At 40.6% G+C, this 13,959-nt stretch overlaps 1 protein-coding gene across 2 annotated transcripts; it reads left to right on the plus strand.

Annotated features, from left to right (window-relative positions):
- The first annotated feature begins 1,235 nt into the window (after positions 1 to 1,235).
- rnf180b (ring finger protein 180b) lies at positions 1,236 to 13,401 on the plus strand. Of its 2 annotated transcripts, none has more exons than XM_030065708.1 (8): positions 1,236 to 1,347; positions 4,492 to 4,593; positions 4,916 to 5,014; positions 5,497 to 6,273; positions 6,915 to 7,043; positions 8,318 to 8,537; positions 8,743 to 8,868; positions 10,302 to 13,401. In XM_030065708.1, exons 1-8 carry the CDS (start codon positions 1,264 to 1,266, stop codon positions 10,493 to 10,495), a joined length of 1,731 nt encoding a protein of 576 aa, XP_029921568.1. In that variant the 5' UTR covers positions 1,236 to 1,263; the 3' UTR covers positions 10,496 to 13,401. The 2 variants fall into 2 exon arrangements, with proteins under 2 accessions (XP_029921568.1, XP_029921569.1); XM_030065709.1 differs by having other exon boundaries at positions 4,919 to 5,014.
- Positions 13,402 to 13,959: the final 558 nt, after the last annotated feature.

A 13,959-nucleotide genomic window follows, 5' to 3' on the forward strand; every position in this document is an offset into this window, starting at 1 on the left:
GGTGACGGAGAATGATGCTTATACTGGTGATGGAAAATGCGTCACTTAGCTGTGAGGATGTAACGGAGTTAAATAGCTCAGTGAGTCCATATCATATAACACTTGTGGAATTTTCCTATTCTATTCTATTCTATTCTATTCTATTCTATTCTATTCTGCAGAGAAAATCATTAATCCCAGCTTTTTCGTCTTAAAATCTTATTTTTCTTAAAACAAGTGGAAAGAGCTGTCATTATGGTGAGATGATTTAATCACTTTCTAATGCAAGGTAACTTGTTTCAAGACATTTTTATGATCACGTGTCGTTACACTGTAGTTTGATTGTTGCTGTGATTTAAAAAAACAACAACAAACAAACAAAAAAAAAACTGTAAACCGTGAAACTGAATTAGGAAACAAATATAATATCATTTTCTGTGTCATATATTATTCTTAAAGCAAACGGGATACTGTGATTCCGTGTTCAGTTGCTTTCAGAACAAAAATAAAATAAATAAACCAAATACGAGAGTTATTTATCCAATTTGTTAAGGCAGAGTTTTGCAGTGGGTGCAAAACTCAAAGACACGTTTCACATTAAGGAAAAAAAAACCCTCCTTATTTAAATAGCCAGTGCCAAACATTATCATTTAATTGGTTGACAAAGTTTACTACTCCCTTCAATTCAGCACCATGGTCAGCGCACTGTGGGCGACAGGATACTGCCACCTGGCGTTTTCTAGTTGTCATAACAACAATAGTGTAAGAATACACTGAATCTTCTTGATTAGCGGTCTGCCAGTCTGCCACCTCCGCAAACTATTGGCTCTCCACAAATAATCCTAGCAAACATTTAAAAAAAAAAAATTGCAATACTTTAAACTCTCGAAGTATTGAACGCATTTGAGGGATTAAGGCAAAAGTGATAATGTAAAAATGATAAGAGGAGCTCTATAAGGTGGTAGTCTGAACTTTATGGTCAACATCGCACTGCTTTGCAAGACGCAGTCTCAGTAGATTGCCATGGATATTATCAATACATTGTAACATGACTCTGAATTATTCCCAGAAATAGTTATAGTAGATCTTTTTAACATCGCTTCTAATGCAATGCAATTAGCTGAGCGTGCATCTGCAAAGACATTTGCACTCTCCCAGCCACTACGTCACCTCCTCCTTCTTCTTCTTCTTTTTTTTTTTTTTTTTTTTTTTTATATCGCGTCTAACACTTTTGGACCATCTGTCTTTCCGTATTCGTCCACGCTGCGAGCGTCACCGTTCTCCATGAGCTGCTCAACTTGTGTATTTCTTTGTTTTCAAACAGCTTTTCTTTATTCCCAAGACTCCAGGATGCTCTCCAGCCACCAGGTAGGCGTCTTTTTGTGACGAGGACATGAATGTGCCAGGTGTCACGGTCTGAATCAAACCGTTTTCCTCTGTAAGGGCATTTTTCCACACCGCTATTTTGTTGTTGTTGTTAACTTAGCGGGCTAACAGTTAGCATTAGAGGACGTTTTGTTTATTTTTTACTAGTTGTAGTTTTTTTTCGAAACGCAGCTATGGCAGTTAAAGTTAAAGCACAATAGCTGTCGCGAACTCAAATGGTAATTAATGTTTGCGGCTCCGTCTGTTTTCAATTTCGTTAGCTGTTTGGGGCTTCATTGTGTGTGTGTGTGTGTGTGTGTGTGTGTGTGTGTGTGTGTGTGTGGCCATGCTAAAATACTGGATGGCAGCTACCTCACTGTCAGAATTACTCCTATTCATTCTGATACTAAGTCGATATTACATCCAATAAGTACCTGAATTAAATGTAGTGGACTAAATGGGTGACTAACCAGCTTTGGCTTAAATTGGCTTATTTTTTTTTTTTTGCCTCACAAAGGTGGCAGGTGTTCAGATTAGAGGATCCAATATTATAAAAAGGCTGCCTGCCCAGTTATCAATTCAATAAATGTGCATCACCACAATTATATGAGCTCTTATTTACCTTTGTAAGAAGTTCTTCTCCAAGATATATTGCAACTGAAAGTGTTAAAAACTAAGAACCTTCCAGGAGCAAACAGTTAAATTGACATAAAAGGTGCCAACAATAAGATCAGAGAGATATTAATAGTTTGTACTGTTTCCAAGTGATTTGCCTATTCCGGCTATAAAAGTGGGTTTCTCACAAATAGCAGGTAGTGTTCATTAGTTGACCACAGTTAGCAATGTTTAATGAAATTTACTTTTGTGTTGTGTATTTAGTGCGCTGAAAAAAAAAAAAAAAAATAGAGTTATTAATGTAGTAGCTTGTACCCGTGTTCCCGTCACTGGAGCCACGAGGAGCATAATCACCATCATAATCAGTGAAATCACCTGCTGCCACTTTCTCAAAACTTATGGTTCAGGATAAAAGTGATCCGGTAGAGTTAAATCTGAAAATTGGCTATTTGAAAACAGATTATGAGTTTTTTTTTACCCGGATTTTGTTATCCAGTCCAACCTTTAATCCAGATTAAATGGTGTCTTAGGGGTTTTCAGAACTCAAAACATAACTCGAGATACATTTAATTTGATTCCACCTAGGTGGGTGGATTCAGGGTGGACTGACAAAACATTTTCAGACACTTTTACAGAAATAACTTGAACCTTTAATGAACCCAAGGGTTTGTGGTGGAAACCCTGGAATGAACTGGCCGGGGACCGCTCCCCGGTCAGAGCGAGATAAATGATGGCATTTAACACAAATTTGTCAAACCGAAGGATTTTATTCACAAACTGAAGGAAATGGTCCGTATGTTTGGGGCGTGTGTGTTGTTTTTAAGAAAAGACAGAAGGAAATAAATACAAATAAGTAATAAACATAATACACTATCAAAATAAATTACTGAAATAAGACCAAGGGTAAGTGAAATAGCATTATACAAAATGATACACACTTAGCTGCAGTCCTTATAATTAAAGAAAATACACAATAAGATGACAAGCAGCAAGGGGAACTTAGTCTCAGGTGACACACACACCAGCATGCACTCCCTGACCGCCCAGGAGGACAGAAAAAGGTGATTTGAGAGTGTTCCTGAATTTGTAGACAGATATGCATGTGAAATGAAGATGTTTGACCAATATCAGGTGAGCAATAGGATGCTAACCAATTACAAGGTGCATGGATACTGGATGCACCCCTAATGATCCCACCTCTAAATGCTGATTGGCTGGGAGTGGTGAGGAGTGGAGGGGCTCCCCACTCACATGGCTCACATGTTTGTGAGCCAGGTTACTGGTACCAGAAATTAACTGGCATCTATAAAGGCGCCTTATGTTAATCTGTGGGTGAATCCTGAACAGGGGTGCAGGGTCGGTGCTCACTGAAAATGACTTAAAACACAGATTTTCAATGTTTACTTCAAAAAAAAAAATGATCTCGTTTTATTATCTGTAATTACTACATGTTGTTTGAACAAATCAACACTGCCTGCATTGTGCTCCACAGTTTAACATGAGCACACAAAGTCGTTTTCTGTAATGATTAACAGTGGGCTTATCCTCGGCCCCCGAGGAGCGCCCTGCCCTGCCGCTGCCGCCCCTGCAGCCTAATGGACCAGCTGGACGAGCCATGAGGAAGTACCATGAACGTTTTATTAGCTCTCACAGCTTCGTGTGATCGTTACAAGTGGCTCGGTTATCAAAAAAGATGCACATGCTGCTGTTGTGTCCAAAGATTAATTGTATGTTGTAGGTTTGTAGATGGAGGATGAATAATAACTTCTCTTCTGTTATTTATCCAGCAGATGGACACATAGAGAGTTATTAAAAATGATCCAAGTCCAGAAAATAAAGGGTTTGATTCCAGATTATTCTGATTCAGATCACAAGTGCTGAAAGAGTGGCCCCTTTGTTGTTGTCGTTGGTTGGAGTGAAAACCTGCAGCCTCTCGGTTCTTCATGGTGTGTAGTTTGACATTCCTGGACCCGCCCATACTGAAAGTGTGCTCAGGATACTGGATGTAATAAAATTATGATTGGTTAAGGTTGAGGAAAAGGTTGAGGAAAAACAGGAAGACCCTCGTTTCGCTCCCTCTACTTTGTCCACAGTTGGTCAGTAGTAATTGGAGAACAGATGATTGACAATATGAAGGGAAGCTCTGCTGCTCTGTTTCCCTCAACTTGTTAAATGCATGAGCTTCAAATTTCATCTTGGAAGCTGTTGGACAAGCAAAGGTACTAGCTAATTATTTACTTTTGAGATTCCTACATGCCATCTCTCTTACTCACATTCACCCTACATGAGGATTTTTTTCAGAATTAAAAAAAAAAAAAAAAAAAACAACCTTAGAATTTATTTGTCTAATGTGGTTATGATACTTTAATTTTACTACATGCTGTGTATTTACTGTTTTTATTGTGTGCAAATAAATAATACAAAAAAAGGGTCTTTAAGGGAAACGGGGCAACAAAAGCCCACATTCCTTTCTGAGGTGTGCAGGTTAGCTACTGCATGAATTTTTGACTTGACTTTGACTGTTATCTGCAGAACTGGACTGAAAACCTATCCATGGACAGCCCGAGGGGGATTACCATGTTACGCTGCAGGAGGTGTCGCAAGAGCTTCATAGACTCAACGTGTTTGTATCCAGTAGGTGCCAATTTGTGTGAGAAATGCTGCCGTCTGCATCTTGTGTTTAGAAACTCTGGTCTTCACTTTAACACAAATGAACTCTCCACCTAAATGGCTCTTTCTGCCTGTGAGACTTTGGTGAACTCATTCTAACACATAATGTTATAAATTATAAATTGGTTGGCAGGCATCGCTGTTGGGGAAATAAAAAATAACAGTGCCTGTTTTTGTCAGGAAAAGCCAGAGAAATTGCTGACAGTCAGGGTTAAGATACAGGCTGCAAGGAATTGCCGTGAGTGATTTTTCTTTCTTTCTTTCTTTTTGTGTTTTGTGTGTGAAGCAGATTGACACCACAGATGACAGCACTGCTGCTGTTTGCAGTATTTGGCATGTGAATGTTGACACATTGCCAGAATGGATACTGACCTCAGTCCACCAGGTAAGTGTGTGTGTGTGTGTGTGTGTGTTCTCTTGTATTCACTAGATAACTTGGGAACAAGCTCAGATTAATTTTAGTTTCCAGTGTATTCTCTTATGAATACATTTTATTAAAATGTTGTTCTAGTCTGAATTAAATTCAAACTGAATTGAATGTAGTGCTTGCCATATTTATATAATTAACTATCTTGCTTGGGTTTTTTTTTTTTTTTTTTTTTTTAATTCTGAGGTTAATTACTTGTATTTATTTTTTTTATTTACTTGATTGTAAACAATAATTCAAAAGTATAACTGCTTTCTGCTGTACTTCTCATCACAGTCCTCATTATTTGTTGTTCACAACTATTACCATTTTATCAGGGCATGTTGAAGGATATCAAAGAAACCAGTGAAGTTGCTCGGACATGATTGTTTATACAAGCCAGTTGGGTTGTTCTTACAATTTATTTATTTAATTATTTATTTGTCTGTTTCTCTCTGTAGGCCCAGTGGACTGTAGGAAAACTGAACTGCCAGAACTGCGGTGCACGTTTGGGCGGCTTCAATTTTATTAACCACAGCAGGTGTCCTTGTGGCCAGGACATCACTGTCCACCTCAGCAAAAGCCGCGTGGACCATGACCACAGACACTCTGTTCACATGGTCCAGCCAAGGAGGACGAGGCCAGAGAGGGGACCGGCCGGCCTGCAGCGCGGCACGGAGGGCTCCGAGGACGAAGAGGGAAAGCCGGAACTCAACACTCTGGCTTGTTTGCAGCTTAACTGTGCCGTCATGTCGCGTGTCGACCCTGACACACAAGCCACGGCCCGTGCAGACGCCTCGCCCCAGCTGACTGAGACCGAAGCTACCAAGTCGTTTCCTCTCCAGCCGTTGTATAGCATCTCTCATCGAAAAAAGAGCAGTTTAGACCTCGATACCTCCAGCAGGTCCTTAGATCTCTGCCCCGCAGGCCCCGTGGACAAACCTCTTATTGAGATAGTGAGGACAAGGACAGATGAGTCTGCACATTCACCCGTGCTGTATCACGCGATTCAACAGCTAGAAACTGTTGCTGAAGGTTCGTTTAACAGTGTCGCCTGCTACTCAGCTGTTTCCAGAGAGAGACGGTCACTGCTGGACCGGCAGCAGCTGCCCGCTGTGGAGAGCCTCGGGTCGTCCACTGTCACTTCAGCTGACCATGAGGAAGTTTCTGACTCACCCATGTTCCTGAGAGGGAGAACCATCTCTGACAGCATTGCCGAGCAGGAGGAGGACGTTATGGTATGTGGCTCCTCCTGAATTAGGAAAAAGATGCCCATGAACTCTGTTAAAGCTGTCATGGTGGTTTAATCAGCCATGTTTTGATCCAGGATAGTCTTGATCTGGCATACGCTTCAGCTGTTTATTTATTTATTTATTATTATTTGACATGGGCAAATGTACTGCATCTTGGAAAGGTGTATGCTAATTTTCATCTGTGGTCCCTAGGGGGCGTCATCAGTGACATGCAAATAGCTTACAGATCTCAAAATCATGAATACAATATAATACACTTGTAAGCAATAACAACAGCATTCAAGATACTATACAATACAAATTTTATACATAGAAATCAAGTGAGGATTATTTGGCATACACATAGTATCTGTATTTTTTGACACATAGAAATATAGTGCACCTTTCAAACTGTTTCGTCAGGTCAGAATAGGAACAGAGTGGCTAAAAAGACTCGTTTTCTTTCAGACAGTTGTTTAGTTTTTAGCAAACCACTGGTTGTTGAATCAACACTGCACAAACCCGTTAATGAGCAGTAATCTACTGTGAGAGTGTCTTTTCGATTTTCTGTTGTCTCACCTTTTGTATCAGTGACTTGGCTCGTGATTTTTACTTGTGTACATTGGCTCGTCTCTCCCCCCTCACAGCCCCAGGCCACCAGCACCTCCCCGGCCTCAAACAGACTGAGCAAAAGGGAGCGGAACCGTCTGAAGAGTCAGAGGAGAAAACAGAGGAGGAGAGAGCGCTGGCTCCATAGTCAGCTGGAGCAGGAACAGGTGAGAGACATCAGGCCATACCATAATTAGTGTGGGCGCACGGCTTCACTGTTTTATTTGTTGCATAAACAAACCATTAACCCTGTCAGTGTTTCTGCACAGGTCTGAAAAGCCTAGGAAGACCCACTGTCTTTTCATATTTTATTTTATTTGTTTTTGTGAAGAATAATCTCAGGTATAGAGAGATACAATATGGCCCATTTGTGTTATGCACTTACATCCATGGTACATTTTAATATCGATGGTGGTCGAGCGAGCTAGATGGTGAATAAAGAGAGAGAGCGGAACGTGCAAAAACATCATATAGGCATAACTGTGCACAAAAAAAGTTCAGGCTCAAGGTTGCAATATAAGCTGTGGACAGACACACACACAGACATACAGGACGAACACACACGATCTCCTCGAGGCTGCTGCCTGGCGGAGATAATGAATATAGAGGAATCTCTGTGGAATGGAAATTATTGGCAGCCCATTGGGCAGTGGACAAGGCTTTTAAATTTTAAGCAACCTTGAATAATTTAATAACAGCTGATGCTGGTGGTGTGTGGGTGGCCGCATGAGTATAGGGAGATGAGAAAACATTTTTAATGCCTTGATTTGATTGGTGAACCAGTGTCCCAGTCCTCCATGTACCACTCTCATGGATGACAAATCTCTTAGTGAGATGATTTAAATCCGGACTAGAGGATGTCAAAAAGCTCTCTGGTGACCCAAACCAAAGACAGTCTCTCATCCCTTTGAGCTCTCTCCCACAATGGTACTCGACGAGGTGATTGGAGTGCAAGTCCCCCTTTGTGTTATGCATGAACGGAGGGACAAACCTTGCCCAGAGTCTATAAGGGCAAATGCAAATTCTTGTCGGAGCATTTCTAGTTCCTTTTTGCCATTTTAAAAGTTGCATCATTTGGCAGTGTTCAAAGAAGGAAAAGAGAAGGAGGGAGCAGGTGCATTGAGGAAAAAGAAGGGCAACTCCTACACCTGACATAATCCTGTACAGAAAGTGGGCAGTAATACCAAAATACTGAAGGTAAAGGAAGCCACAAACTGAAGAGCAAAGCTACGACATCTGTGAAAAATACACTAATTCATGCATTTCACAAATTTTTAAACATAATCAGTGTTTTTAACTACACCGTGATTATATTTTAACACAATCTTCATTATTCAAACTTCCAGCATCCTCTCTCTGTAGTGTGCTCTCGCTCTGCAGAATTAGCAGTTTAACGTCGTCTTATGCATGTTAATGAATGTGCGTGTGCGTTTGGGCGCAGACACAGAGTGTGAGTGGCTTGCTGACAGACAGTGAGGAGGAGGATCGAGACGGCTACACCTGCGCTGTGTGTCTGGATGTCTACTACAGCCCCTACAGCTGTCAGCCCTGCGGTCACATCTTCTGTGAGCCGTGTCTGCGCACCCTAGCCAAGAACCGACCGACCAACACACCCTGCCCCCTCTGCCGCACCCTCATCTCCCACACACACTTCCAGAAAGGTGAGCTGCCCACAGTATACGCTCCTCTGTGGTAATGATCGATAACATCTAATTTTATACCACACAAATTTCACAGAAGCTGCCGCCCACAGACAGATGGATTTTCCTAAACTGCCTTAGTGATTAGGGAGCAGTAATTAGGAATGGAGGGTGTACTGCATCCAACACTCACATTCACGTAGTTTGCTGTTTCTCATTCCCTCAGAGCTCAACCAGACAGCAAAGACCTTCTTCCCAAAAGTCTACCAAGCCCGGAAGCTAAACTTCCAAAAAGCGACTTGTGCAAAGTGGCCCCTTCCCAACTGTCGCAAACGCTTCCGCATCTTCTGGGGTGAGTTGTCTTTCTTTCTTTTTTGCATTTTTTTTTTCTTGTGGATATCGTGTCAGGCTTAGGGATTCCACAGTTTAATATAAAGCTTTGTAAAAGTGTCATATAGGCTTAAAGTTGCCTGCAGATGTCCAGTGAAGTTACTGTAAAGCCAAGTTACTGCAGAGCCAAAACACCACAGAAGTTTGAGCCTGAGAGAACTTTTTATTTTTCCATTGCTGTTTCATTGCAACAAGTTTCCAGAGAAAACAAATTGTGAGCATACATTGCAAGATTGCACATTATACAGCCACAACAAAAATCGTCTATAGCCTTTTTCACACTTAGGCATGGTCTAACTAGAGTCCAGGGCTTAGGCTATCTTAAATTCACACTAGCACCCAGAGCTCACAGTTAGCCCTGGGTTAAAAGTATTCAAACATATTCTGTTGTTTTTTGTTTTTTAACCCTGATTCTAACCTCGATTCATGCAACAGACCTTAACCCAGAGAATCAGGGATAGCCAAGCTCTGGAGTGGGGTTTAGTAAGCTTTGGACTGGCCATGATTGGAGATATCCCACGTCTGAAAAAACAGCCCAGGGCTAAGCGGGGTGTGGGAGGGTGTGTCTTTAATCCTTTTTCCTTCACCACTGCCACAGCTGTGGCGTGAAAATACCTCACCACACCGGCGTCATGGGGAGTATTTTGTCTGGGCCGTCCTCACTGTTGTTTTCATGTTTTGTACCAGTGACTTTGCTGGGAGTCTGCAAGTGCCTTAATTCTACAAAACATTTGAAATGCAAAGTGCATGCTTGACTACCTCTGCTGACAAACATGCTGCCTGTCACTGTCTTCAAGACCGCTTTCAGCATAAATGCTCTTATGTAACAAATAAAGCAAAGTCTTCATCAGTCATTTCTAGCATAACAAGGTTTAATCTTTCTAAGAAATTCACTCTGTCCTATCCCTGCACCCCCCTCTCACTCCCTCTAAGGTTATTTTGCTGTAGGACTTTCGAGTACATGCTGTTCCTCTGCCCTTCTCTTGACCTCATTTTCATTCTCTAACCTCGTCCTATCATGACATCGCTGACTGTATAAATTACAAGAAAGACAGAATCTTTTTAGAACTGAACAGTAATCATAAACCTTATCTTTACAGCGTTTTTCAAAGCAATCCCACTCCACCTTAAAAGAACAGTAACTAAAATCTTAAGAAAGAAACATAAAAAACCTCAGATGTGAATTTAATCCAGATTAATATGGAAATAAAAAAGGTAAAAATCACAGTTTACTTCTTTGTATATTTTATGTTAAACACCATTTTCAATAATAATAAAAAAACTGTCACAAATAAAGCAAAACATAGAAGAAATCAGAATCATGAGAGTGAAAATCTGTGTTTAAGCACTTTGCCGTCCTTGCGCCCACCCTGCGTTTCCTTCTGTTTACGTCAGGATACCAGAGACAGGCAGCGACAGCCGGCCGGCGCTGGCGCTTCGCCCCTGCAGGCTTCACCCTGGATGCTCTGGATCTGGCTGACATGCGTGGCTGGCTCTTTGACATGGACCTCGTCATCATCTACATCCACTCAATCAACTGGATCCTGGCTCTGCTCATCCTCATGCTCATCTACTTCTTCTTCTCTTGAGGGACAGACAGGTGTGTTTAAGAATAAAAGAAGTTGCAGTGCTGTTACAGTGTTTGTTTTGTTTTGTTTTGTTTGGAGGGAGGCTCTTTAGACCAACAGGTCGTCTGAATTTTCCAGCTGTGTCAGTACACAAAAATCAAATTTATGTTGTCGATGTTAAATTGCTGTGAAGGAAGTAGAGTACATCTCGCCAAGATATGGAAGTCAAGAAGTGGGATCCTATGCAGGACATGAGTTGAAGTTTAAGTTTATTGAGAGGCCCAATGTATGTTACTGGAGTTTTACTGGAGTCCCTGAGGAAGGCTCTGCCGAAACGCCGGTTTGGTGAAGAATAAACCTAAGTAAAAGAGTCGGAGTGCGCTGCCTTCCTTTATTTCTAACATGAATTTGTGTATGCCTGGGGGGTCTGTGAGTGTGTGTTCTCATTCGTTCTTCATTGTGACTGGACACCGACCAAAACCCTCAGTTAAGGTTTAGGGAAAAGTGTAAGATTTTGAACTGGGAAGTATGTAGCAAATCTGTTTTGATGGAAGGCGAGCAAAGGTGGCTGTCTGACTCGTTTTGTCATGCAGGATACGTTTTAAAGGCTGGACTACAAAAGATGTGGAGCCACTGATTGTTGAAGCCCAGATAACAAGTAAAAAAAAAAAAAAAAAAAGTGCATCACTACTTTACCTTCAGTCCTGATTATTTTTGCATAAATTGTGGTACCTCTGGTTTGTTGGGTCCTGAACACTTCTTCTGATCTGCCATGTTTATTTCTCTCTGTTGATTTGACTGGACAATATAAAAAAACTGACAGTGATGTCGAAAAATTCAACCAGAAGGGCAAAAGTAGTGTGCAAAAGGCTTCAACTACATTGAAAACAATTAGAAAAAGCCACCCTCTGCTGCTTAAAAACGTATCGTGTGCTGTCAGGCCCTTTGGAAGCTGAGCAGTCCCTGCGGGGTGTCTGTCAGGACAGATGATCCACGGGACATTTTGTTTTTTTTACAGTTCAAACATGCAGGCATGTCACGGGAAAGAGAGCATAAAGGGAATCAAGAATATTATAGCTTTGCAGTACACTCCTTTTCAACAGTTTGACAGATTCAGAATCCACAAAAGCTGTTAATTATTGAATTCAAACATTTAGGTTATCTTTTTCTAACAGTTAATAACAAGTAGTAAATACCATAACAAATAATAATAATCATAATTTATATAGTACTTTTCAAGCATGGATAAGTGAGTGTGTAAGGATACAACAACCAGAAATTATACACAGAGCAGTATTGGCTGTTAATTAACTTATTACTATGTTTGATTTATGCAACAGGGGCCAACTTTTAGTGAGCTACAGAACGTGTTGCTGCCATATTGCCCGGCCGTTGAAATATTCAGAACTTGGTGCCGCAGCGTCGTCTTTTGGAAACCTGCAGTAAACCTGATGATGGCTGTAAATGTGCTCTGACCAAATTAGCCGGCAGCATCTGGAGTAATGTATCCTGTATGAGTCATTAAGCTTTATTGGCAATCTTAATTGGCCATAACCAAGGCTGTGGTTCAACGGTAAAAGACCGAGAGAGTAGAAAAAGCCACAGCACGTCACCTGGAGCAGGTGCTCTGCTCAGGTCATAATATTATATTATCGAGGTGCACCAGCACTCAGGGACCTGGAAGGAGCCTCTGGCCACATTATAAACAGAACTCATTAATTGTAGATACAGTATTTGCAGACATAATAACCTCTGATTTATTAATAGTCATATACACAATGCACAGCAACAGCAACAGCAAGCAGGTGGCCTTACATATTAGTATGGAATTGAGTTAGAAATTAAATACTGTAAAATCTGTTGTTTATAATCTGTCTCTTATAGTAGTATCAGGAATCTTGATGTTTTAACAATCACCTGACACTTATGAACATCTGGCCAGAGTGCTCTTTATATTTATTATTGGCTTATCACAACAATTTACACATCCCTTAGGACATACTACCTATCATGCCACCATGATATCACTGCACTCACAGGCTGAAGGCACTGCATGTGTTTCACTTTAAAAGGTAGGTTTAATACAATTACATTTTGATTGAATCAAGAAAAGTAATCCCTACATGTAGAGAACATACTGTAAATGAATAAGATAATATGTCAGAATGTCAGCGATATTACAGCATCCTTGGTCAGCAAGTTGCTTTCAAATTAAATTTGTGGCTTGGGCATCTGCCAAACCAAGGAACTTCAGGAGCCGGGGAGCTTTTCTGCGCTGTCAGTCAGTTGCAAAGCTGATTTCCAGCGGCCCAGTGGGGAGGGGGCAGAAGGGAGAGGACGGCTAAGGGCTTTAGGCTTCCTGTTTTCCTCCAAACTCACCTGCCATGGTTTTAAACACCGTACCTTCAGAAGAGTATTCAGTTACTTTACAACAAAATGTGGGTATGGCCAAATGGGTTGAATACTTGAGAAAAGTAATACAAAAATAATAGAAAACATACAGCAGAACAGGCAGAAGGAATATCGAATATTGAGTATTTTTGGAATGTATTTGTTTACTTATTTTTTTAAGGAAAGTGTTTAGTCCTTTTGCAGAGACATTACATGCTGATTTAAAGTACATCCAGGCTTGTCTGATTGTTCTTGACATGTTTCTGGACTTTGGTTTGAGTTGAGGGGCCAATTAACAACATGACGGACACACGACTATAGTGGTTCCACAGTTGACAGGGGTGGAACAATTAAACTGATAATGTAATACATCACAATAGTTCAAGACATTATCGATATCCTTGTGCCTAGTACTGATAATTGAGTTTTCAACTTAATTTGCACAGAAAGCACATTTGAGTCTTTAGGTATTTTAACTGGACCTGTTCTGTCATGTTCATGTAGCCGCTGTGCATATTAAAACACTGAAAACATGATCGATTCCTGCTTTTTTCTTCTTTTCCAGGGTATTTTTTCTTCCTCACTTACAGATATCGTGATGTATCATAGCTAATATTTTACAATATATTGTGAGTTACTCAGTGATTCCCACCCACAGTATAAAGCCGTAGTTTTTGGGTTGAATGGTGATTTAGGGTGGACTTTCCCTTTAAATAGTCTTGAAAACAAAAAAGAACTCCTCAGACAGTATGCACATCCGGTCGTAAAGTTGGGACAATATCCGTGTCTCCTGATTTGATACCATCATGTTACTTTGATGTCGGTTTGATATGTAGGCTATTGTGATTCTACAGGTATTCAATATTTTTTGTGATTTTAGTTTGCTTTTCAGAACACAAGGACCATGGGAAAAGGTTGAATCATAGACTGAGTCATATTTCCAAAAACAAATACAATGCACTGATGACGACATTGCTTTATACAATGCACAGTATTTAATTCAGTATTGTGATTCTTGTAGTATTGTGGTTCAATATTCCGATTTATTGAGTTTTTTTTGTTTGTTTTGTTTTGTTTTTTTTAAATATATTGAC

This window comes from Myripristis murdjan, chromosome 12 (genome assembly GCF_902150065.1).
Source record: "Myripristis murdjan chromosome 12, fMyrMur1.1, whole genome shotgun sequence".
Taxonomy (NCBI): Eukaryota; Metazoa; Chordata; class Actinopteri; order Holocentriformes; family Holocentridae; genus Myripristis; species Myripristis murdjan.

Bases quoted from the DNA above. Each gene is read 5' to 3' on its own strand.
- rnf180b (XM_030065708.1), top strand. From the start codon at position 1,264: ATGAGCTGCTCAACTTGTGTATTTCTTTGTTTTCAAACAGCTTTTCTT. The intron at 4,594-4,915 runs GTAGGTGCCAAT...TTGTGTGTGAAG, and splicing joins ACTCAACGTGTTTGTATCCA to CAGATTGACACCACAGATGA. The intron at 5,015-5,496 runs GTAAGTGTGTGT...TTCTCTCTGTAG, and splicing joins TACTGACCTCAGTCCACCAG to GCCCAGTGGACTGTAGGAAA.